Source organism: Lepisma saccharinum, chromosome 5 (assembly GCF_977018435.1).
Source record: "Lepisma saccharinum chromosome 5, izLepSacc3.1, whole genome shotgun sequence".
NCBI classification, from domain to species: domain Eukaryota; kingdom Metazoa; phylum Arthropoda; class Insecta; order Zygentoma; family Lepismatidae; genus Lepisma; species Lepisma saccharinum.
The window spans coordinates 39,357,039-39,383,995 of record NC_139233.1 but is presented as its reverse complement, the minus strand read 5'-3'; the positions used below and the strand labels follow the sequence as shown (position 1 = coordinate 39,383,995).

The window sequence follows — 26,957 nt, the reverse complement described above, 5'->3', positions numbered from 1 at the left end:
GGCTATTTGGCTGGGCTCAGATTAATTTACTGTGGACCAGAGCTCTTTAACGTTTCGAAATATAGCAACCCTATGAGTAGGCATCACGGATATACTATCGCGGATATACGAGCGAGACGAAAAGACAAATCTACACGTGAAAGGGGGAAACAAGGTTTCAGGTCAGTATTTTATTTGCATGTGGATCCCTCTTTAAAATGTAGGTCTAGTCCCGATTAACCTTACTGTGCATAAAATGGATTTATTTGCATATTATCGCTCGCTTTGTTGTTTTTGTGATTTTCGCTGGTTGTTACAACTCGTAACGTTCATCTTAACATATTTTACCGGAGACGTTACTCTGTCAAGGAATCTGCTTCCATCTGTGTTCCACTTGCAGCCGTCGCCCCCTATTTTGCCACTGGACTCTTCCATTTTGGCGCATGCGCACTTGCGTCAATGCTCTAGACCAGCGCAGACACTCTTCGCACCCAACTTGAAGTCTACTCGTGTTATGACGTCATTGCGGTGTCTTCGTTGTTAGGCTAGGCTTGTTAGGCTTATTTCTCTTTGCAAAAATAATAACTTTTTCGTCAATCCTCGAAATACTGCATTGTACAGGGTGGCCCAAAAAAGATAACCGAACACATAAGGTAACGGCACATTTCGGTTACCTTATTTTGGGCCACCCTGTATAAGTATTTTCCTAAAATAACTAAACCCAACAAGCCTAATTTAACAACGAAGGTATATCGCAATGAAGTCAGACCACATGTTGGGTGTGATGAGTGAGACCAGTAGTGAACAATTCCTGGTCTCACGTTGACATCACTGCTGTCACTTCTGACGTCATGATCCACCCCTTTCCTTTTTTTGTCAAATATACACGTCCGTTTCTCTTTGCCAGCGGTAACAAGCGTCACCAAACGACAACAAAGTGAACAGTTTTTCTATTACACCGTGGGAAAAACGACTGCAAATATTCCTATTTGCGAAATGTTGACTTAGCCTGCATTTCAAATGAAGCATGCCCTGACTGCTCCTCCTATGCGATGAAGGGGCCACGCACGGTGCTGGTGTTTGTGAAAGTAATTTGCCTCCTGTCGGGCGGAATTTCTGATCGATGAAGCGTTCAGCGAGAGGGCTCTAGTCGCTTTGTCGCGGCGGTAAACAATTATCACGAGAATCTCAGGCCATTTGCAATCTACATAACAGCGAGCAAATATTGCCCTTGTAACTCAGCGAGCAAAAGATCTAATTGGTGAGCGCCTAAAAATAGAGAGGTTCTGCCATAGGCGCACCGAAGGAAGAGTATGGGGTGAGAACAGCCCCCTTGGGACTTCATCTGTCACCATATTCATATTCGTACGCACAGAACTCGAAATAGGTAGTCACCGGCATTGAAAATGGGACACCTGGATCCTGAAATACTGACTTCTCTGCAAGGAGTTATGTGTGTTGCCTAACTCTACGGCGACGGAATAACTTTGTCGTGGTATGTTTGTTCTGTAGGAAAAATGAAAATGTGTAGTTTTGACTTGCTAAACTAGTAGACGTAATTATTTCACTGTTAGGTTTCATTCAACACGATATAACACTCAACACATAATACTTACTGCGTTGAATTTACGCTCATTATAATACACATTATATACACACTTGAATAATATATATTTTCACTAAAATGTTTCCGTTATGGTAATATAGATTACATAATGTCTTGCATACACTTCGCGCACATCTTCCCCGAGTTTTGCTTTTCTCACGAAATAACGCTCCCAGCGGGAGTAAAAGGAAATAAAACAAAAACAAATTAAAAACAGAATACGAATCTGCTGAATCTTGAACAAACTTCCTATTGAAGAGTTGCTATTGGAGTCGACTTACCGCCGTACAGTGAGGCAACTTCCTATTGAAGAGTTGCTATTGGAGTCTGCTTATCGCCTAGAGTTAAGCAACTTCCTATTGAAGAGTTGACATTGGAGTCGGCTTATCGACGTAGTGTTAAGCAACTTCCTATTAAAGAGTTGCTATTGGAGTCGACTTATCGCCGTATAGTTAGGAAACTTCCTATTGAAGAGTTGCTATTTGAGTCGGCTTATCGCCGTACAGTTAGGTAACTTCCTATTGAAGAGTTGCTATTGGAGTCGGCTTATTGCCGTAGAGTTAGGCAACTTCCTATTGAAGAGTTGACATTGGAGTCGGCTTATCGACGTACTGTTAGGCAACTTCCTATTGAAGAGTTGCTATTGGAGTCGACTTATCGCCGTACAGTTAAGTAACTTCCTATTGTAGAGTTGCTATTGGAGTCGACTAATCGCCGTAGAGTGAGGCAACTTCCTATTGAAGAGTTGCAATTGGAGTCTGCTTATCGACCTAGAGTTAGGTAACTTCCTATTGAAGAGTTGACATTGGAGTCGACTTATCGCCGTACTGTTAAGCAACTTCCTATTGAAGAGTTGCTATTGGATTCTGCTTATCGCCGTACAGTTAGGTAACTTCCTATTGAAGAGTTGACATTGGAGTCGACTTAACGCCGTAGAGTTAGGTAACTTCCTATTGAAGAGTTGCTATTGGAGTCGGCTTATTGCCGTAGAGTTAGGCAACTTCCTATTGAAGAGTTGACATTGGAGTCGGCTTATCGACGTAGTGTTAAGCAACTTCCTATTGAAGAGTTGCTATTGGAGTCTGCTTATCGCCGTACAGTTAGGTAACTTCCTATTGAAGAGTTGACATTGGAGTCGACTTATCGCCGTAGAGTTAGGCAACTTCCTATTGAAGAGTTGCTATTGGAGTCTGCTTATCGCCCTAGAGTTCGGTAATTTCCTATTGAAGAGTTGACATTGGAGTCGACTTATCGCCGTAGTGTTAAGTAACTTCCTATTGAAGAGTTGACATTGGAGTCGACTTATCGCCGTAGAGGGAGGCAACTTCCTATTGAAGAGTTGCTATTTGAGTCGGCTTATCGCCGTACAGTTAGGTAACTTCCTATTGAAGAGTTGCTATTGGAGTCGGCTTATTGCCGTAGAGTGAGGCAACTTCCTATTGAAGAGTTGCTATTGGAGTCTGCTTATCGCCCTAGAGTTAGGTAACTTCCTATAGAAGAGTTGACATTGGAGTCGACTTATCGCCGTAGTGTTAAGCAACTTCCTATTGAAGAGTTGCTTTTAGAGTCTGCTTATTGCCGTAGAGTTAGGCAACTTCCTCTTGAAGAGTTGCTATTAGAGTCGGCTTATCGCCGTACAGTTAGGTAAATTCCTATTGAAGAGTTGCTATTGGAGTCTGCTTATTGCCGTAGAGTTAGGCTACTTCCTATTGAAGAGTTGCTATTAGAGTCGGCTTATCGCCGTACAGTTAGGTAACTTCCTATTGAAGAGTTGCTATTGGAGTCTGCTTACCGCCGTAGAGTTAGGCAACTTCCTATTGAAGAGTTGCTATTGGAGTCTGCTTATCGCCGTAGAGTTAGGCAACTTCCTATTGAAGAGTTGACATTGGAGTCTGCTTATCGCCGTAGTGTTAAGCAACTTCCTATTGAAGAGTTGCTATTGGAGTCGACTTATCGCCGTAGAGTTAGGCAACTTCCTATTGAAGAGTTGCTATTGGAGTCGGCTTATCGCCGTACAGTTAGGCAACTTCCTATTGAAGAGTTGCTATTTGAGTCGACTTATCGCCGTAGATTTAGGCAACTTCCTATTGAAGAGTTGACATTGGAGTCGGCTTATCGCCGTAGTTAGGCAACTTCCTATTGAAGAGTTGCTTTTGGAGTCGACTTATCGCCGTAGAGTTAGGCAACTTCCTATTGAAGAGTTGCTATTGGAGTCTGCTTATCGCCGTAGAGTTAGGCAACTTCCTATTGAAGAGTTGACATTGGAGTCGGCTTATCGACGTAGTGTTAAGCAACTTCCTATTGAAGAGTTGCTATTGGAGTCGACTTATCGCCGTAGAGTTAGGCAACTTCCTATTGAGGAGTTGCTATTGGAGTTAGCTTATCGCCGTACAGTTAGGCAACTTCCTATTGAAGAGTTTCTATTGGAGTCGGCTTATCGCCGTAGAGTTAGGCAACTTCCTATTGAAGAGTTGCTATTTTAGTCGGCTTATCGCCGTAGTTAGGCAACGGTGCGTAACATCCGCAGATCTCCAAATACTGTCGGATTTCTACGTTGCGTGCAAAATTTAATGTGTTCACCCGACCCATTATCACATTGAAGGGGCTCCCAAGCCGCATTACACAAGCCGCTGCCGCCATAATACCGGCAATGCTCCAGAACGTATTTTGTGCCACTGACTACACATGGGGAGTGTGTCGTGATGTGGATGGTGCACATCTTGAAAGTAATGTGTAACGAACATATACCATGAAAAACATTACGAGTGAAAACACTATTTCAACAAAATAGATACTTAATTTATGGACACCCTGTATTATTTTCGGACAGAGTGCGCGAGTCTAGCTAGCAAATCTACCAACAGTGTAGAGCTTGACCAAGAAGGTGAACGATAGGTGCGCGAGATGACGTCATCGGCTCGCATGTTAATTGGAGGCTTCTAGAGTATTGACTCGTTCCCAAGCTCCAAATGCGTAACACTCAGAGATGTTACAGAAATTATCCCACTCTACACTCTTTGACAATCTATCTTTGCAGTGACGTAAGCTTGTGAAAAATGAAGGTTTACGGGAATGCAATTACATACTCGTGGTAGACCTTGACTGAAATCTCATGAAACACTGTCCGATAACAGATGGCGTATGATAACATTTATGCACTTAACACGGCTGGTTTAATTTCAAATACAAAATTACGCATACAAAGGCCTATTCGGCTTTAACTTTTGAAAATTTCTCACAAAAGCGTACAGAAATGCGTCTTGAAGCAGGGATTAATAGCGAAATATTTACTTATCGCTTCTCTCTCGAGGTAAAATGGGGTGGGTTTACTCTTAAATTTGTTGAAGAAATAAAATTATGAATTTTGTTTTCTTTTACTATTTGCGGCAGTTTGAAATTTTCAATTTGGTTTCGTTTACAAGAAAATATTAGTGTCTGTTATAGTGAACAATTAACGTTATAGTGTATATCACTTCACTTACCATGTTCCATGTATGCAAAAAATCTGCACCAAGAATGCTATGCAATTAGTTTCTTTTTTTAAATGAAACTATACATTTGGCGCAAGGCAAACATTTCCACCACGCGATAAATTATCGCATCACATTGTATAACAGGATATCTTATAAATACTTCACCCACATACGAGAGAACTACAGGAAAAATTTATAATGAACAATTTTAAAAGTGGGGTTGGTAATTCTGCTCTTACATCACTCCCAGGTAAGCATAGCTTCAGACAATTCATCAGGGATATTTCAAATTTATACGTGGGCCGGCTCCAAAGTAATGCATCTTTCTGTTTGTGAAGCATCAGTAGATGTGTGCTGCTATCTGTTCGGTAATGGAGAGCAAGTTTTATTGCTTTGTATTTGCAAATTGTTTATCTGACATAACGCGTATATATTCTGTAACATTCTGTTCAGTATATGAACTTTATTTTCGATTAACGTTGCAGAAAGCAATCCATAAATCTTAATATTGGATATTAGTTTGATGCTGACCTGACAACAGCCACAACGTCTATTAGCTGCACTTGCTAATACACAATAGCAAAACATCTTATAAATGCATGCATACATATACAATACTTTTGGCATTATTGACAATAATAATCAAACTGCAAACCTATTCTTCCAGTTGTGAGAATGTAAAATCATATGAGCTTTCTCCACATGTCATTTTGAAACATCCTGCATGTTGTGTTACTCTATGAAGAGACATTGCCAAGTGGCTCTGGGGTTGGAATTCGGTAGAGATATATGTTCATTGGTTTAAACTGTAGATCCAGTCAAAAGTTATTTATGAACTTAAAGTAAAAAATTACATTATTTAATGCATTAAATGCCATTATTTAGCTTGGGATAAAATTGTGGTAAGGAGTGAAACGTCGCAAAGAGAATATAGAACTTGCTAACATAAATACAATGGAAGTGTTAATGCGGTTTACAATGGGCACAGTCAGTGCCCTATTGGAGGGTGTGAGGGTGCTTTAAATAATACCACGGTGATTCGACATAAGTTATCGAGATAGGCTGTACTGGGAAATTTTCAAATACAGGGTGATCATGCATTGAGTGTACACATTTTAAGAGCACAACGGGTACTCACCTGCTTGTCCGAAGTATGCAGCTACGTGAAGCGCTGTGACTCCAAGCTTTTTACTGGTGATTCGGAGTGACTGGGATGTCCGCAGGACATCGAGCACCGTACCGTGGCCATTCTGGGCTGCCAAGTGAACAGCCGTGAACCCTGCCTGGAAGAAAAAGAGATTATGTTTTCAGATATATATAAAACCTAACTTGCAGCAGTTTTAGACCATAATTCGAGCTCCGATCTGACAATAAAACTTTGAAACGCTGCCTATGCTTGAAGTAGGTCGAACTACAAAATAAAATATGGTATATCACCAATGTTTTAATCACTCCAGCTGGCGTAAAAAATGGCATTTTGAACCGAAAATTTTAGCTGGATATCCGAAAGATCTGGTTTGGTATATATTTGAGAAAATAATCTGTCAAAGCGTCTCAAGATGGTGGTCTTTGGATCTACAATCCAATCTAAGTCCACTTTATGCACATTAAGGCTAATTGGGACTGGACCTACAGTTTAAAGTGGGATCCGAACCACTATGTGCCTCTACCGGGTATCGAACTCGGGACCCCTTGATTACAAGGCGGCGACGCTACCACTGCGTCATCAGGGAGGCCCTACAGACGAATCAGTTTCAGTTATAAAGTGCGTAGTAGACTAGGCCGACATATGTATCGAAAGCTTGGAAAGTACTCCTGATGCGCGGAAGGAATCCTTTACATTGTTATGGTTGGGTTTTTAATATTTCTAGCTTTGAAATCGTGCTCTGAAAAAGGTAACGTGTTAACTGCTGAAGCGTCACCCGAAATAGAAGTGTCAAACGGTGATTGGCGAAGCCGTTTCCGTAAAAATGGAAATAAGAGTTCCGTTTTTCCATCTGCGGACGTTTACATAATTGACGAAGGCGAGGTTCAACTTTTTTTTCTTTTTTTACTGAAATCGCAAATCCGCAAAAAGAGAATACGACCGGGGACGTAGTAATGTGTTTTCAATGTAATGTCAATCACAAATGAATTAGGAATGCCGCTGTCCAACTTTTCCCGGTTTTATCTAAGATTCTGATGCGATTGATTCGGGCCTCATTTCTATCATTGGGAGTTATTCAGCTCCATGTGACAAAATAATAATCAAGGGAAAGGTATTTTGATGTCAAGACAGGAAAAGCGAAGTATCTTCATAAATTTCCTCTACTTATTGTTCATCTTCATTTATTTATTTTTAACAGAGCCCAACAGGCCGAGCCCAGTTCATTGCAATTGTTACTGAGATTAATTTAGTAAATAATTTAACTAAGGCCTTTTCAATCTTTATTCCGAGTCGTAGCCAAAATATGGACAGTTTTGTTTTGACTACATTTATGTTAAAAAGATGTGCACGCTCTCTATAACGAAGATGTTGGCCCAATTGAGGTTTTCACGATCCAGCCGCGTCCGAATTCGCAAGCGTACGCTTACGTCCATCCCCGTCGCTTTGGAAGTTATCCGATTCGTAAAGCTCCCGAGTAATACAGTTGCCATTTTAGCCGCCAGGTGTCAGTTCGGACATCGCCTATTTTATTTAATAAATTATTGAAATAAAATTTTATTACATTTTTTGGGGGAAGTCCCTTTAAATGTTTATCCAATTTTATTTATGAAAATGATTATTTCACGATACTTTTTTTCAATTTTCTCAAATATGCAAACATTTGCATATTTAATTATCCACTAGCATATTCGACAAAATAATGTTTATAGCGAAGGGTATATGTTCTTTTTTTGGAGAAAACATACCTTTCCAGAAGCGAAACCCAAGAATACTATTTACACTTTTATTTTGTGCACGATCCAGAGTGGTAATTATCATAAAAGCATGGAAAACAAAATTTCTCAACAATTCGCATATCAAGTAAAGGCAAATTTTATCAATAAATATAGAATGCATTAAATAGCTGCTCGAGATAATAGAAGAAAGCAGGGTCAATGGAAACGAGAATCGAACCCAGAACCTTCGGCGCGTGAAACTCGTATGCTACCACGGAGCCATTTGGAAGTCCGACAACATCTTCACCTTCCGAGACCACTTGGAATCCTTTGAAACTTTGAAGCGCTTTTTTTTTAGTAAATCGCTGGATAGTGCGCTCTAGTTCCTTGCCATATCAATACCTATGGGTACCCTACCACTACACGAAGTCCCGTCCCAAACTGAAGTTTCTCAAGCCGCCTCTACTTGTTAGATTGGCAATGTGGCATTTGAGATCTTCTTTTACGTTTTCTAAATTCGGTGGTATCAATAAAATGTGTTTTAGATTATTCATTTAATAAAGGTTAGTTCTACAAGGTGATAATTGTAATATTGCCGCCGAAAGTAGCACTACAGCAAGTTGAAAAATGCACTTGTCCCCGGAGTTGTATTATAACGGTGAGAGATTCAGCGGGAAAAATTGTGCTCTTGGCGTCAACAGCTGCTTATCCGAACACTGTCTTTGACAATGAAATGCTTTATGTTTGAGGCGTGCTTTAGAAAAGGGACCATTAAATATTAACTGATAATATAGTGAAGTCATCCATCATACCGTTGTTTACTTTGTAGAGGAAGACCGACCAAAACCTTGTCGTCAGAGTCAAGAGGGCAGAGTAAGATTTAACATCTTGTCTTCAGTCATATAAACTTATATTTTACCTTTTAATATTAACGTTATTCTTATTAATTTATAAATCAGAAAACTGAAATCGAATTGTAAATACTTTGGCACTGTTGACAAGTTCAGACTTGAGTCCACTATTTAGGCTAAATAGAAACTGTATTCGCTTTGTTTCCTTTCCATAAACATCTATCATTTTATTCATGAACAGTTCTGTTTCTATTGTACGTTTTCACTATGCACACATATCAAACATACAATATTAGGACAATTATTCACGAAAGAATTGCTTCGAATAATCTTTTCCGACAGGCAGAAAACCATTATTCTTTGAAGTACAGTTACACTTATTGATATCAATCTATCGCTTTTTCAATTTTACAAATATAGTTTTACCATCACAAAAAAATTTCGCGATTACATTTCATCACAATTAGAATGACCAGGCGTTCTATTTTCTCAAGACAGACTGTGTCCTGCGGTCTACGATGAGACTCCAAAGGTCAAATATGGATTTTTTTCCAAGAGTATCCTGTGAAAACACGCTTCTGATCTGGACGATTATTTTTTTACCAAAACAAAGGGATGACATTTTATTAACGTGTTAAAGAAAGAAACACTTCAAACATCTGTTTAAAGAAAAATGTGTGTATGTAATTGTAGTGTTTGTGTCCAGTCACAAATACGTAATTAACGTTGTGGTAACGCCCTTGCCTTGTAATAAAGGGATGCAGGGTTCCATACCCGATGAAGTCATATAGTCGATGGGATCCCACTCTACACTGTAGGCCTTTCTGTGCATAAGTTAGGCTTAAAAGAAAACTCAAACAAATCAAGCACTTGAAATACATAAAATAAATTACATGCATTTTATTTTCCGTGTGAGGAGCAGACTACGAAGTTGGTTCAGCACAACGGACGGATTGACGGATCCGAAAGACCAGCACTTGGTCGTTAAGAGAGACGCGCGGACCATTTCCAAAGAGCATACAGTTTGATGGAAGCTTGGGCGTTACGAACGAGCCATTAATTCTAGGAGAGGGAGGGAGAGAGAGGTTTATAGCTAGCGAAGGAGCAGGTTTAGTGGTTCCCTCATTCACGGCACCAAAGCTTCAGGTAACGAACGCCCATTTCGCTGAGTTTGGGAAGTAAACGCTGTCTAAAAGAGAAGGGGGATCGCGATGTAAAAGTGACCTCTGCTTGGAGGTTTGAAGGAGGGCGTCGTTCTCTGTCTAGAGTTCCATTTTCAAAACACTGAAATGCTTGAAGCTCTGTAATAATCCTCTGGCAGGAGCTGGGGAAACCATGGCCTTATCTTTTGCCTCGCTCGTTTCCTTTTGCGTCATCGATCTGGTGCTGCCAGCTTCCAAAAAGAGAACGTTTGAGAGAGGAGGAAGGAGAGAAGGGGAGAGAGATAGAAAAAGAATACGGAAGAAGAAAAGAGGGAGAGAAGGAAACGGATAGAGAAGAAGAGAAAAGACAGTCAAACTGAGAGAACATTCAAGCAGAAAGAAGAGACAGACAAAGACAGGCTGATGAATGGGAGAATGGAAGCGATAGCGATCGACGGAAAGGAAGAGAGGATTGTTGCAAAGAGAGTGAAATAAAAATAGAGAGAAAGAGAATTAGAAAGAAAAATAAACAGAAAGAGAGGGAGATATAACAGTTAATGGAGGATGAGGAGAGACAGAAAAAGAGAGAGAGGTAAATAGAAATAGAAAGTGGAAGTTTGAAAAGAGAGAAGAGAAGCAGAGAGGGGAGGGAGCGAGAAGAAAAATAGAGATAGAAAGTGGGAGACGCAATGAGAAAGAAAGAGCAAAAGAGAGAAAATGAGAATAAAATTAAGAAAAAATGAAAAAGAAAAGAACTAGGCAGAAAAAGGAAGTGGAGAGAGAGAGGTGGGGGGAAGGAAGAAAGAAATAAAGAAGAATAGATAAAAAAGAGAATGAGATAGAAAGAGAGAGAGAAAATAAAAGATAAAAACTGGGCGTAAAGATCACGGTGTAAACAGGCTCCACCAATTTCTCTCATTTATCTTCTTCCAGTCATTAACGGCTTTATTTCCTTTTGTTAACATTTCTTCATATCTCACCAAAACAGAAGTATTGGCCTTCTTCTCCATGTGTCTTTCTTTCTCTAGATGTCCTTCTCTATCCCCGTCTCTCTCTCTCTCTCTCTCTCTCTCTCTCTCTTTATTCCCACCTTTTTCTCCCTCTTTTCCCCGTATTATCCCTTCTCCCACGCCTCTCTTTCCCCACCATTTCTCTTTCTATAACCCTCCCTCTCTACACATATTCCTATCGTCCCGTCTCCCCATCCCACTGCCCCTATTCTCGTTACCTTAAAACTCCTTCGTTAAAAGTCCCTTTTATCTCCCGTGTAAGAGACGCCGCCTGTCGGCTTTGTGGCCATTGCATATTCGAAAAAGAGACTTTAATATACTGTTTGTATTACAAACAAAGCATCTTTTACCCATAATACACAGCGTTCTATTAAGCTAAGTTAAAGAGGTGAAATTGTCTTCTAGAAAAAATAACCTCATGGGAATAAAGGGGGACTTTCTCATATCAAAACCAGCCTGTGTTGTACCAAATTAATTTAGGGAGAGGAAAGATAATAAAATATGGAAAAAATAACCTGAATATTTATATGACAAAATTGCACCATGCATTGCAACCAAAACAAATTAACTCGTTCAGAAAATTATATTCACGATTCCTATACGCAAAGCAATCTACAACCCACAAATTAAACATCGGGAAATTTTTACTGTCCAAGCAATAGTACCTACCTTTGTCTTTGTTTATTCTTGTAAGTACATATATGTTAATTATAAATTGTAATCATTTATGATTTTTTTAGAAACAGTCTAATGTAAAACATCCATTGCAATATGTATATTCCACTTTCGCAAAGGTTGATTGTAAAATTGGCATTTGAGACTGAAATATGCCCACTCAATAAAGGAACATTTTATTTATTTGTTTTACATCACAAAATTTCATGGAAATACTTCAGTGTTGCTAGCATTAATTTCTATCTATTTTCAAACTTTGAGAACTCTAGTTCAGAAATTTCTTGGTGAAAGCATGTTTGAAAATACACCAGATTAATCATTATCTGCTACATTTCACAACTATTAATCCTTCTAATTTCGAAATGCAATGGGATATATATTTTATTTTAAACACAATATACGAGTAGCCAGTTTACTTAACGAATTCCGAGAACTTTTGGCACAAGCTTCACAGTTCATTTTCTGAATGGCTGAAATAAATTGAACTGCGTCTCATTTCCCAATTCATACTCGGCGCAGCGGTAATTCCCTGATAAAAGGACTGAAATTAATCCATTTCCAGATTACTCTCGTAATTATCTTGTGCCCTTGGGCTGATGTACGGATGTTTTGTGATATTACGAATAGAAGCTCTAAAATACCAGGCTCTGAAAACAATATATTCTCAACTTACTTCGCGGAAGAGCACTTTTTCCCTCACTAAAATTCAACACACGCCCGCAGTATCCATGGAGATGCTTGTATTGATTATGACCAAGCGGTAGTTCCATTTAAGGACACCCCCTGATTAGTGTTCTATGGAACGTTTTTCTAGCAATTCCTAGAAAAAGGTAATTCGGTTCGCAGAGTAGGTTAACTTTCGGCAAGTGGGATGTGTTGGCGATATGCGCCACAGGTATTATTTAGGGGTAGGAAATATTTGAAAAGGATAAATCCTTCAATAACATAGGAAGATCAATAAGATCAATTAAAGAAGTGGTGGAAACACTAGACGAAAAAGAGAAGGAAATTGGATTACAAATTAACACAAATAAAACAAAAATAGTAGTCGAAACGAAGAAAGCAAAGTCAAAGGAAAACCATATAAAGATTGATGAACATGAATTGGAAGTGGTACCAATTTTTCCTTATCTAGGAGTATTCATCACCGACAAAAATGATGAGATAATATAAGTAAGAAATAGAATACAAAGAGCCAATAAAGCATACTTTGCATTACTACCATTGATTAAATATCATGGAGTAAACCGTAGAGCCAAATATCGAGGAAAATATTTGGACCAATAAAAGTGCAAGACATTTAAAGAATAAGAACCAATCAGGAATTTTTTGAACTTTACAAAGGTGTCCCCATCTCAACTTATATAAGAGCTGAAAGGTTAGAGTGGGCAGGACATGTAATCAGGACGGATGAAAGCCGATTTCCCAAGACGGTGATGCAAGGAAGTTTTAGGGGAAAAGATCAGTGGGAAGACTCAGAAACATATGGGAAGAAGCAATTGGAGCAGACGCAGTACAACTACTGAGAACTAGGAACTGGAAGAGAGCAGCCTTGGATAGGACAGGATGGAAGAGGAAGCTTAAGGAGGCCATGGACCGAATACGGACCGGAGCGTCATAGAAGAAGAAGAAATATATCCCCCGTCATGAAGATACGAGGGGAGAGTGGAAAGTTTTGAGCCTCACATGGAAGGAGTGATGCTAGGTAGTGATGAAGGAGGATGTAAGATTTCAGTTTTAGGACACTCTGTGCGAACGTTTATGAAATTCGCATCTTTTCTTCTATTTTTTTGGTAGGTTGAAAATGAATGAAGTGTCAAAGAAGAAAGTGGCCGACAGGGCCGTCGGTAAGGCCTCACTGCACAGGCTGCTTTGGTCGAGTGTGGCTTCACCGCACTTCCCCATCCACCTTATTCCCCCGACCTGTCCCGTCAGTTTTTCATCTTTCCCTGCTATGAAGAATTCACTTCGAGGACGTCACTTCCACACGAACGAAGGCGGTCATTCAGTGGTGTGTGACTCAGGAAAAATCCTTCTACCAGATGACTGTAAACAAATTGCAGCACAGAATGCATAAGTGCATTGATCTGGGGGGTGATTATAGAGATTATGTGTTTATGTAGAGAAATCAATGATAAACTGTAGCTCAAACACCCCTTCCCTGTGAAGCTCGAAACTTTTCACTCTCCCCTCGTATATAGGGGGTGTAGAAATAGAGCCCTGCACATTCGTGATCGTGGCCTTGGATGTGACGTGTTCAGCAACCCTATATTGCATTGAACTCGCCATACCTATATCAATGCGTCCTCTAGGAACAAAATTTAGAAAACAAGAAACTAAAGAATGAAATTGCTTTAAATACCGGATGTTTTCTGATTCCGATATACTACTTTCGACTGATATTCTTATTCGGTAATTTTCATATCATATTTGAAATGAAATAGCTTTAAGAAACTTGTATAAATTACTGAATTGTAAAATAAACCAACTCCAGATGTTTCTTTCTCAGAAGCAAAAAAAAGTGGGTAAACAATCTCATGTTAATTGGTTTTAATTTAACTAGCAGCAGAACCAGTCGGAGGACTTACAGCTAGATATTAATTTGATTTTCCTCATGTCGATGAAAATGATAGTGCTGATAATCTGCCTATATTATATTAGTTTTTAATTACTATTTTTCGTATTTCAAAATTATTTTTAGCTGCATTACTTTGAATGCCTATTTCTCATATTGTAAATATTTTCTACCTGTCTATTCTTCTTGTTAGTGCTTATTCTTCATGTATTAATTGCCTCGTTTTCCTGTATATCATCCTTTTTAGCGCTTACTGTTCATAGTTTAAATGCCTTTTTCTCCTGCCTATTTTTCTGTGCCCATATTTTAAATGTATTTTTGCCTATTCTTTTCATATTTGTGCTCATTTTTCATGCTTCTTTTATATTTTGAATGTTTTTCCTATTTTTAATATGTATATGCCTTTTTCTGCCTACTTACCATTTTAGTGCATATTTTTATATAAAAAAGGTAAAGTGCTCCCCTGTGCATAGCACCACGCCATGAAGGCGTATAGGGGGTGTGGGGGTAACGCCCCACACTTTCTTGATCCGGTCGTGAGTGGGGGTGATGTGATCAGCATCACGCCCCTGACCGCCTTTACCCCCCAGGGTCTCCCCCAGGTACCCATGTTATTCGACATGCCGGCGCCGGGGCCCCTTCCATCGTTAGAAAAGTTCCCGGATTTGAACCGGCCGGGGATCGAACCCGGGACCCTTAGCATGGTAGTCAGACGCGTTACCGACTGAGCCACCAATATGCTAGATGTCTTTTTTTTATATTTTCCTTATTGGTGCCTATTTTTTAAATATTTTCTCTTATTAGCTCCTCAATTTCATATTTTAAATGCCGTTTTTAACTGACTATCTTTTCCATCTTAGAGCCTGTTATTGGTATTTTAAATGCGTTTTCTGCTTGCCTATTTTTCCCCTTTTTAGTGTCCACATTTGATATTTTAAATGCCTTTTCTCATGCCCATTTTTCCTATTTGAAATTAGTCCATGACTTATGTTAGCCAACATAATGACTCAATATCCGGAATTTTGTTATACCATTTGAGTAAAATGCGTGTAATACGGTTCCCAAGGACCATTGCTGAAGTTATCTTTTGGTAATGATCCGTGTAATATAGCCATTAGAACATATCTATTTTTAAAATGTTTTTACATATTTTATTTCATTTATGCATTGTAACTTAAAAGTTTCATAGACGCTCATGAAGATAGTAGAGGATAAATGTATTTCAATATATATATATATATATATATATATATATATATATATATATATATTCAGGATCTAATTCATTCTGCAGGTTATATCTGAGGCTGAAAAGTTACTAGAAAGCAGTTCTATAATGTACGTGGAAGCCTTACCTTGTTCTCCTCGGTGCACGAAGCCCCAGCTCGAACCAAGGCCTTCACGACGTCCGCATGACCACCTTCAGCCGCCAATTGCAAAGGGGTCGCTTCGGTGATTCTGTTCCTTGCCGATATGACACCGTTCCTGTCGAATTTCATCAGCTCCTCTATCACCTTTATGGAACCCCTCATGGCTGCTATGTGAGCGCAAGTGTTGCCATCCTGAGGAAGAAGGAACAAAAGTTAGACATGAATTTAAGTGTGACTTCTTAGCTTGCTTCTAACATAGGCTTTCCTGTTGCTTTGAACTTCACTAATAAACACATCCTAGACTATTTGTAGTATTGAAGTACCGCTGGATTTTCGGCATGTGCAAACAATGAGTTCTGGAAAAGCAACGATACATTACGAAAGAAATAAAGTTATTGAGAATTATACTAGGGTGTTGCAGAATAAACTGAATACTATTAACGATTACGTCACTCAAGATGAACAAACTCTTAATATCATCCAAATGATCCAAATCGAACTTTCTGATCAAGAAATGGAAAATATTTAAGTTAAAAATGCTTCAATTTTCTTTTTGTCTGATTTAAATAATAAGAATTGAATATATACATGTATTATGTTCCTAAAATGATTATATCAATCAGTTATACATTTCTTACTTTAACTTTTCTAACGCCTGAGTACTAATCTTGCAATCTTCACAAATAAAAATTACTATTTTATCACTTTTGAAATATACGCTTTTATTTTATTTATATCTTCTAGGAATTCATGCGTAAATTTGGTCTTGAAAAGCAAAATTATTATTAAATCTTAAATCATGTCATTCTTTTCAAAGTTTATCACATGAATAGACTTTAATTTGAGTTTATACCGAATTGTGGCTTTTAGCTAGTTCACACTGCAACATCTCAACAGTTTATGTCGAGTAGGTTTAGAGCGAGTCTTTTTCGTGACGTTGTCAGTATGCTCCTCCCACAATATACTTTTTTTCCACTGCGCATGCGTGGAACTTTACTACGCACGGAACTGCCCAACTCCTCGCTTACCGAGCGTTCTGCTATGAGATCATAGGCTCGCTGACTCTCTGTACATGGTGAAAACTCAGAGAGATTGATCGTCTAAGCTAGCTCAAAGCACTAAACAGGATGTTTACATCCTACTTACCTTGGTACACGCCATCACAAGCGACGGATGCTGCTGTAGGAAGAGCTGGACCACTTCGGAGAAGTTGTTTTGTGCCGCCACGTGCACTGGCTTCTGCCCCATTTCATCCGTGGCGTCGATACTTGCTCCCAACTCCAACAACGTCTTGCACACTTGAAGCTGGCCATTGCCTGCAGCCAAATGTAACGGGGTTTGCTTTTTCTGGAAAGAAAAGTAGAACAATATTTACTTTTAAGATCGTGGAAGAAAATTGAGGTAACATACAACATTCACACACTGGTTTTAAGCAAGCAAATACAAAATTCTCAACAAATTTTTCGGTGCACAAGATTTGTACAACGCTTCCATGGTGCCATTGGTAGGAACAAAAAAAATCTGGATAGTACTTTCATTAAATGTGAAGATATTATGGATTATTCAATACATCATTCATTCTCATTCTCGCGATTAATGTAAAGAGATTGTTTCAATGACATGTTGCTTGGATAAATTAGGTAAGTGCATTTCTGCAGGCAAACGAAACTCTGATATCCGAACCTACAGTCAGTATAATCCTTTGTGGAGCTCTGTATTCTTGTGTTTTGCCCTTACATATGATGGGCTCCCTTTAACGGTCTCAACTTTTAAAGTAAGCAACTATTTGAGTGCTCACAGATCCGTTTTGAATTTAACTATGGTAAGGGACTTGACCTCGTATAATGTGGCGGGTTCAAGTGTTGACTTGCCAAAAGTTTTATTTCCAGCAATCAATGCATAAACATACTCGTATTCTAAACAGAGAACAGAGGCTCTAGAATGTCACGTATTAGAGTACAGATTTAGCCACATACATACTTACACAGGTGGTTCCGGGCCCGAATCTCGGCCCAGACATGGGCGTTCTTTTTGAGTGTCCCTTCATCAATTTCATCACATCATCACTCATCCTCATCGTCGCGATTTGCCAAAAGTGAAAGAAAAGCGATGCTAAATAACAAAAATGAATCAACCAATCAATACTTACTCGTGCACACACGTGAATTGTTGTTTTTAGTCAACTTCATGCACAGATTGGCTGATTGAGACTGGGCCTACAGTTTAAAGTGGGATCCGAACCACTATCGGGAATCGACCCCGGGACCTTTCTGCACACACACACATGTACAAAACATGTATAAGTTACACAGCACACCCGCACACACTTATACCTACAGATGGGCGAAGACATCCCCATGCGTACACAAAAATCAATATATAACAATATAACATTAATATACAGAGTGTCCCACAAAAGGGTTTACACTATTTGAATGTTAATAACAGAAAGTATTACAGATAACCTGATGGAACTTTTTGTATCTGGATCTGTCATGATTAGTGCTTGTTGCCATTTATTTGTTTTTCTTTAATTTCAGTTCAGTTGCCAGTAGTGACAAGTAATTGACAAGATGGCTTGGAACCTTTCCGTTGAGCAACAGAAGTGGATTTTAAAGTGCTTTTGGAAATGTGAGAACATGAATGAAGTGCAGAGACGATGGCGGGCAGAATTGGATACTGCGCCACCGTCACGTGTAACAATTATGAAATTACGCGACAAGTTTGAGAGGGAAGGAACTGTGTGTGATCTGGGACGGTGTGGCAGGAAGAAATCAGTATCGGACGAAAGAGAGATGGAAGCAGTGGTACAAACTTTCACAAGCCCCCCCCCCCCCCCCCAGAAGTCCATACATCAAATTCTGCCCGCCATCGTCTCGGCATGTATATTGCATGAATCTTGAATTTTCCGCTGGTTGCAACAACTATGCTACAATGGGGAAAGTCCTGGAAAGTCAGTCAGGTTGAACTCATTGGAGAAGACACTTAACAGTCTTCCCAAATCAAGTCACTCCTCATGGAACAATTAACAACCGCAGCGCGCTCTTGAAACCAGATCCTCTCCAGCGCCATAGAGCGTTTTGAGCAAACTCCAGTCTTCCAGGGGTTGGCAATTAGCAGAGCCGAGACGCAATAATAAACGCTCCTCCGTGAAATCATAACAGGAAGATTAATTAGCCTTCTTACGTACTCCAATGCGCATAGTCGCCTGCTTGTATGTCCAAACCAATTAGACCACATTGTCGATTTAACGAGGCAAGTTTCTACTATCTGTCATATCCTCCTACTTAGGCAACGTGCTTCACTTTCAAGCACACGGTTGCATGCATACCAGGATACTCAAGTGTCTGTTCCGACTTTGGTGGTTAGCCAGATGAAAAATCTATAGTGGCCATATCCAACTGACGGTTGGGCCATTATTATTATTATTATTATTATCATTATTATTATTATTATTATCATTATTATTATTATCATTATTATTATTATGTAACTATTATTTGTATTTTAGTAAAGAGCTGCCAACTTCAAGAGATGTCAAACGCTCTTAGCTTGAGACCCTGTGACCTGTGCGCTTATTGCCAATGCCGAACTAAGTTATGGCGCTGGAATTCGATAAAAGTCTATCTCCGCTTCTGATTGGATTTTGTGGTTGGGGCCAATATTGAGAGAATCTCTCAGGACTTCTCACAGCGGAAATCCAGGCCTGGAATGGAAGACGTTCAAATGACGTAACATATCTTGAAAGATGCCGATTGAAGATTTTTACAGAGAAGTGAAAAATTATTACTATTTAGGAAGTCCTAGCAACATTGTGCTCGTTGATGCCTCTTTTCGAAGCTATGAGTTGGCGAAAACTGCCATTTATATCCTGCACGTACACAACTATGCGATACAAAATCATGGTTGCCACTGACATATTTTTCTGTATGAAGACGACAAAAATTTTAGTATTTATGAACTAAATGCCCAGAGCCTTTCTTTAATGAAAAAGCACACAAAGTTCAATGCCAATATATACGGGGGTTAAGTCATAAGTCATGACAATTATTTTTTTCTCGCGAACAGGAAACAACACGAAAAATCTAAGATATACTTTTGAAAGTGTATGGAATGAAGCCACCAGATGAAGTCTGGATGCAGGAGACTCTCATAGGGAAGAGGCAGAACACAGGACATTGGACAACAGTGTTTTATTATGGCATGAACAACAAGTATACAAGACCAGACTGTTTAACAACCTTCAAAGTATTCACCCTGGTTATCCACTGTTCCTTGCCAGCGATCGGCCAGGCGCTGAATAAAATCCGCTTCAAGTGCAGCGCTAACGTGTGTCATCTCTCGTCGAAATATTGTTACAATCTCTTCTTTGTTGGCAAACCGTTTCCCACGCAATGGCTTCTTCACTTTGGGGATGAGATCATAGTCACATGAACTTAGATCAGGAGAATAAGGTGGGTGTGGAAGAACCTTCCATCCCCACCGTTGTAAGCGACGCCTAACAATGTCCGCCGTGTGAGCTGTCGCGTTATCGTGTAGGATAATTTTCGAACGCTGTCACTCACCGACTGAAATTGCGCGCGTGCCTACTACCCCACCGTTGTTCACATACACCATCTGGTGGCTTCTTTCGAAAGTACATTCCATACACTTTCAAACGTATATCTTAGATTTTTCGTGTTGTCTGCTGTTCGCCATGAGTTATGACTTAACCCAAGTGTGTTTATATATATATATATATATATATATATATATATATATATACCGGGTGGTCCAAAAGTCCCGGAACGGTCACATATCGTGAAAAATACACATCGCATAGAAAAACGAAGAAATACGTGTTTAATAAGTGAAAGAAATCTATTCAATGATATCATACTTGATTCTCCACCCCACCCCCCCTGGGGTTGGGCGGGGTCAACTGTACAATTTTAAACGGAAACTCCCATTTTGTATTGTAGAATCGGAAAGAGGACTTCATTTTGAGTCCAACGAGCTATCAACCATTCTTCTAGCTCAATTAGGAACGGAGATATGGCGATTTTAAATTTTCGGGAAGAAGAGAAGAAGAAAAAAGTTAAAATTTCATAAAAATCAAAAACATTTCAAATGGACGTATCTCTGCCCCTAATTGAGCTAGAGTGAAAGCAATTGCAGATTGGGAATCTGCATGTGATCGTAGACTTCCCCTTCCATATACTGTATTGAAAGGTCTTGACGAGGGAATGGCGGTGGTCGGTCTCGAGTTGCGAGAAAGACGTGTCACAGAGAAGGCAAGAAGAAGCAGGGCGCGGCATTAAGTCTGAGGGTAAAGATTTGCCGCAGTTGCTCAGAACATGAGACGCATTTTCTATTGTACACGTTAAAAATATGCCGATAGCTGACGTCAGTGTTCCATAATAAAAGCAGAACAGCGGTTCCTTCAGTGAACGTTTTCAGTTGCTACTGGTCGGCCATGGAGATCAGAAAGAGGAAGAGTTACCAGAAACTAAAATTTATACGAGAAGTGGGCGCTAATCCACATAAAACTTAAGAATCAAACTTTTAGATTCGTTAATTTACCACTTTATCATTGAAATAACCTGTGTTACATATATGTTGTTCCTCAAAATATATACAATTAAGTATTTTAATAATGATATGGCATGGTATCTAAATCTGATCTGTAAGTAATTCTCAGTTATACGTATTATTTTCTCTTCACCTTGACATAAGTATAATTCAGATTCAACTGTACTCGTAGATGGATAGATGGTAGTGACAGATGTGTGAATTCAAACCTTCAACTTCCGTATCTGCTGGGATAATGCTGTTTGCGTAACATACTCGTAGCATCGCTTTTAGTATGTTATCTCACAGAAGAAATACATGCCAGTGGCAACCAAGGTTACCAGAAGTGAAGAGGGTTGGTAAATTCCACGTTTCTTTGTGATGACGTAATCTCGGTAGGTAAATTTAGTCATGAAACTAAAGAGGAAAATCTTATCCGCCAAGTCTTACACTGTGCAGACAGGAAAATGTCTGACAAGAACCAAATACACGAAACCGAGTGCAAAACTTTAAATTTTCTCTTTCATTATTAATATCTACACTTAATTTTTTTCATAAATGATAAACGAGTTATGTACTCGTAATAGTGGTGTTGACTTTGGTGGTTTAAATCACTAAATCTAAGGAAAGCATACGAAATGACCTGTTATTGTACCTAACATTGTAATTGTTGTTTATACCTTGTTGTCTACAACGTTAAGTATTGGATTTACCCCTGTCTCCGTAAATGTCTGCTACCAGGCTCCAAGAAGATGCCTGTATTCTCTCCTCAAAATTGAACCCAAGAAAAAACGTAGAATTTGGGAGAAGCAAATACGACTAAAAACGACCATGAATTAACCAAATGCGGTAACAAAATTATTAAAAATGCAATAAAAACCTGAAGAAATTTTGAAAACTAAAGAATTAACTAAAAATTCTTATAAATGTCAAGATATAAACAATAGTTTCTGGTTCTAACTGAACGGTAAAGAACTAGTATTATGTTTATCATTGTCTTAAGATACCTCTATAACTTGTCGTCGATTTCAGTCTTGATTAAATAAACAAGTTTAACATCAGTCTGGGAACATCTTAATCACCCCACGGTGAAACCTGTGCGTAGATAGAATAGAAAATTCGATTGGTGGTAATTGGGGATCCCGTGAGCTTTAAGTCCACGTACCGCGTTCGTGAATATTTTATTAAGAGGCGGATCAACGACTGGAACTCAGGTGGAGAGCTCTCTCTGCTTTCAACGCTGCATTAAAGATTTATGCTTCGGCAACAAGTTTTCGCGTCGTCCGCAATCTTGCAACAAACTTTGCTCTTCACAATCGCTCCTTCAACAACAGAAGGGAACAGCAGTGGGAGGGGAGAAGGGCGTGGGGGAGAATAGCAAAAGCAGTTTTTCTCCTCTGAAAGACTTCTGGTGTAGACAAATCGTGGGAATGTATGCAGCATGCTAGTAAGATTTTTTTGGCCAGAAAGCATTATAGCGATTGTGGAAAGAACAGGTTAATTGTTGACTTGCTTAATGCTGCGGGTAGTGGAAAGAAGAAATTGCATTCCTTTGACCAGTAGCGGCGATTGAGTGTCAAAACTGGGGAGGGGTGGGGGCAAGGACCAGGGGTGCCCATCCCCCTCCCCCAAAGCCTATTACGCACTCCTCCCAAAAAGGTAGAACATCCCCGCCTCGCCGAATTATTTACTAAATTAATTTTGGTCAGACAGAATTTGCCGGACAATATAATACAGACATATTTAAGCAATATATGCTTACTTAAAGTACTTTAGGCTCATTTTCATGTTTGTTAACATAAAAAGTACAAAAATGCTCAGGCTCACTGCCATTATTAGTGTACTGAACCTTATTCTTAGCAGTTTGTCTGCATGACTAACCTTGTATTAATGCGAACAGCACATCGCCCCCTTTCCAAACCGATTCTAAAGACATAAGAAGTGGTGTTTCATTTCAACTCCATCGCAGCGGTCACCCACAGGTAGGTAGAGAAACTATACATAACAACCATAACTAAAAATCAATAACAAGTAAATCAAAGAAACGATCGCCCCATTTTTGTGTGGAGATATATAGAACTTGTATACAATTTTGTCCTCCCCCCCAAAATTCCTATAACGCAGGCGCGCCATGAATCCCCCTGTGGGCACCCCTGGCAAGGAAGGTTTACTTCTCTTGGTAGACAAGGTTTAGCAATAGGAAGCCATAGTGTGGGAGCAAAAGTATCGAAATGTGGGGGGTTGTCCCTCGAATCGCCGCCACTGTCTCACACGCTTCTTAAACTTTCCATACAAGCGACCGCGAAATCAAGGCGTCTGGGCAGAAGTGGACTGTAAAGACAAAACGAGCAAGGACCAAGAATCGCGGCGTCTTTGCGTCATGATGCAAGCGTGAACTCTCTCTCCAAAGGAAACCAACCTGGGGTAAGGCACTGTATCCCTCAATTTTCACAGAGTTTACACACACACGTACACACACAACACAAATCATTGCATAAGCTTTATTTCTCCAAAACAGATCTGCTCAACCCAGCTTATTTGTGAAAGAGCTCTCGTATGCACGTGTCACTGCAGAGCGAGCAGCGGTACTGTAGCATCGTAAGAGGGTGCTGAAAGAAGGGACTAAGTGACGCAGGAGGCTTCGTTGGTTGCGTTTGTGCAGTGAGAAACCTCTTGGCACCTGATTCGTGAGTGTTACAGTGCAGTGTGTTATTGTAATCATGGCGAAAGAAACCGGAAGTGGCTGGGCCTTCCCGCACAGTACCTATTTTTTTAACATCTCAACACAAGCGATTCCTTCACTCCTGCTCTGTTGCTTATTGGCCTTTAGGTGCAGTGTACAGGCGGGAAGCTCACAATGCACGGAGTCCTCGATGGCCTCCACAAGTGTTAGCGAAATGCTGTAGTCTGCTCTACAGAAAGTAGTAGAACACTTTCATTAGGCACCTTATTCGATTAACATATGAGCCCTAGGTACGTGTCTAGCGTACTCGTTGTCACATTTTTTGCCTAGTACATAGCACGAATGAAACAAACCACAGTAATGTGTGTTTATAATATTAACAATCTTTCACAAAAGAAAATAAGCAACGAATTACAGATAATTGCCGTTTTTCAAAGAATCCAATTTCATAGCTGAAGTCTAAAAGTGCTGATTTCTGAGTCAAACTACACTGGAACAATAATTCTTTGTATTTGCAGTATATGTCATTGCGGTGGATGACCCCTTCCAGCGTCACGTTCCTTCAGTGTGATCCTTTGGCCTCACTTCTTTACTTGTATTATTTCTATTTAGCTTGCTTTATCACTTTTGGCTAATCGCGACAACGAGCATGAGTGATAATGATTGATACTTCGATTTTGTGCCACAATTGGCTAATTTGCGAAGATGGGGATAAGCGATAACATGATGAAATTGATGAATGGACACTTACAAACATCCATGCCCAGGCCGGGATTCGAACCCGAGACCCCTGGCGTCATGGCGCTGTGTTAATCACTCAGCCACAGATGTCTGTGATTGTTGTGTTAAATCTGTGTAATTTGCTGTTTGTTTCGTACAACCTTGTTAGTGTGGCCGTTTCAATTTATATTAGGTTTTTTTATGCTAGGACTTGTATGTTTGCAGGGATAATGGCAATAAATGTGAGTTAACAGAAGAAACTGAGTTCAATATAGATTCACCTTATATTACAACGCGTTTATTTCTCCAATTTATATACCATTTTCGCTATCCTAAAGTTTCCATTACTGTGGTTTCGTTTTACCTGGAAATATTTCCAGTCTATTTCCGCCGCCCTCTGGAAAAATCTGTTTCTCCAGACTCCGGAATCTTCCGGAAACCAAAAAAAAAAAAAAAATCTCTTGTCATTTCCCCTCCCATCCACATCTTCGATCGCCAGATCCGTTACCATGGAGAAGGCAGCATGAGACACGCACACGCTGGAAACCGATCCCCGTCCATGCATTTTCCAAAAGGATAAGAGATTCTTCTCTCGCTGGAACTGAAAGGGAAGGAGGTGTCTAAACGCTGCCGCTTCAACGGAAAAGTGAGAGAGGTACTAACAAGTGAAAGCATTTTCAATTTCAGGAGATGTAATCGGGTTCGAAGTAAGGGATTGCTACATCAATTATCATGCTGCTGGTGTCAGAGGATGCTGTGAATGATAAATGAGGCCCTTTCAGTTTAAAGTAGCATTGGGTCAACATTTAGGTGGACATTTCACGTACAGTTTACACAATATTGTGTTTATTTCGAGGAAAAATATAACTTTTTAACAATGTTTTAATCAAGACCAAAACTCTTCGAAGGCGTAGTGGTAACGTCCTCGCCTTGTAACCAAGAGGCCCTGGGTTCGATACCCGGAGGAGGCACATAGTGGTTCAGATCCCACTTTAAACTGTAGGTCCAGTCCCGATTAGGTTTTCTGTTCATAAAGTAGACTCAAGAACAAATTCAAGTCACGGATAATTTTACGAGCAATACTTGTGTATCTTATCTTGAATTTTTGAAATGGCTGCCATGTTGGAATTTTGAGATGATTCTTTCAGGTTTATTCGCTTTTCTCTCCCCCGTGTTGATGGACATCTCAAACGGAGCGAACGACTGGACTTTGGACCTAGGTTGGGTGCAGTGGCCAGGGCGCGTTCGGGGCCCACGGGGGCCCAAAGCGTTTTGCACAGCCACGAAGGCTGTATCGGGGCCATCGTTACGGGACACCAACCGAAATTACAGACAGGGTCGGGCTCTCATCCGCCGGACCACAAAAGTCGCCCAAATGGTGCTACCTGCAACCTCCAGGGTGCCATATTGGAAAAACGAAAAATCAAGATGGCGGCCACCACGTTTGAGGTAAGAGTACGGCACGGTAAATAGTAGGCGAATTGTCAATCAGCATGGTTATTCACTGGATAGATTGAAACAAATAAGCAGAAGACAAGCGTACTCCTGAATCAGCACAATTCCATTTCTTTAAACAAGATAGAATGTGGAATAAAAATGATTGAAAATAGCAATAATGTACAATTTGCCTACAGTTATTTTCGCCACGAAATGTGTTACACAGATTTTCATATAGGTCTATTTTGATCCCCTCCCCCTTTTAAATTATTTTCCTGAAACTCATGTAACTAAGCTGCTGCAAATATATTTTTATTACACCAAGTATAGCTATGAATTTAGAAAATTTAGAGCAGCCATCCGACTACACCACAAGGATAAAGGTCACTGCTACTTTTGTGAGCATATAGGACAGTAAGCGACGACTTACACGCGTGGCAGAAAATTCGCAAAAGACCACAGTTGAAGGTCATACTCTTCGTGACCAATTGTCCAACACCTTGACATGCATTCCTCCCTCGAAATGCAGCGATAGCGTCTAAGCCTTGCGGACGGGACGGTACGGCACCTTGCTTCTGAGTCAATGGGCATCTCGTGAGGTGCATTACGTGGCTTACAAGAGCGAGCATGACGTTACCTACGAGTAATGTTCGGACACCTTCATCGGTTTCTTTGCAGGATATGCATCGATCATGCTTTGAGGAAAAATGTTCCGCAAAAATCTCACGAGACATGAAATCATTTCCTGTCGTATATATAAAGAGGGGGGTCAGACGAAGAGAGACAGACAAGAGGCAGAAAGATATATATATATAGGAAAAAGAGTTGGAGAAAAGAGGGAGCGAGAGAGACAGGACAGAGAAAGAGGAATAGGGGAAAAGAAAGAGGGGGATGTAGGAAGAAAGGTAGATACACAGAGAAAAGATAAGGAGAAAGAGAGAGAAGTAGAAAGAGATAGAAGGATATAAACAAAGACAGTGAGAGCTAGAAAGAACCAAAAGAGAGAGAGAGAGAGAGAGAGAGA

General features: G+C 39.9%; 1 protein-coding gene across 2 annotated transcripts in view; it reads right to left on the bottom strand.

Annotated features, from left to right (window-relative positions):
* Positions 1–26,957, bottom strand: part of nompC (no mechanoreceptor potential C) — a 213,664-nt gene that overhangs the window by 24,052 nt on the left and 162,655 nt on the right. For both annotated transcript variants that reach the window (XM_083122460.1, XM_083122459.1), the window contains 3 exons: positions 16,690–16,890; positions 15,529–15,735; positions 6,197–6,341 (listed from right to left, as the gene is read on the bottom strand). In XM_083122460.1, the coding sequence (XP_082978586.1) occupies positions 6,197–6,341; positions 15,529–15,735; positions 16,690–16,890 (553 nt within the window). The remainder of the gene's footprint in view (positions 1–6,196; positions 6,342–15,528; positions 15,736–16,689; positions 16,891–26,957) is intronic.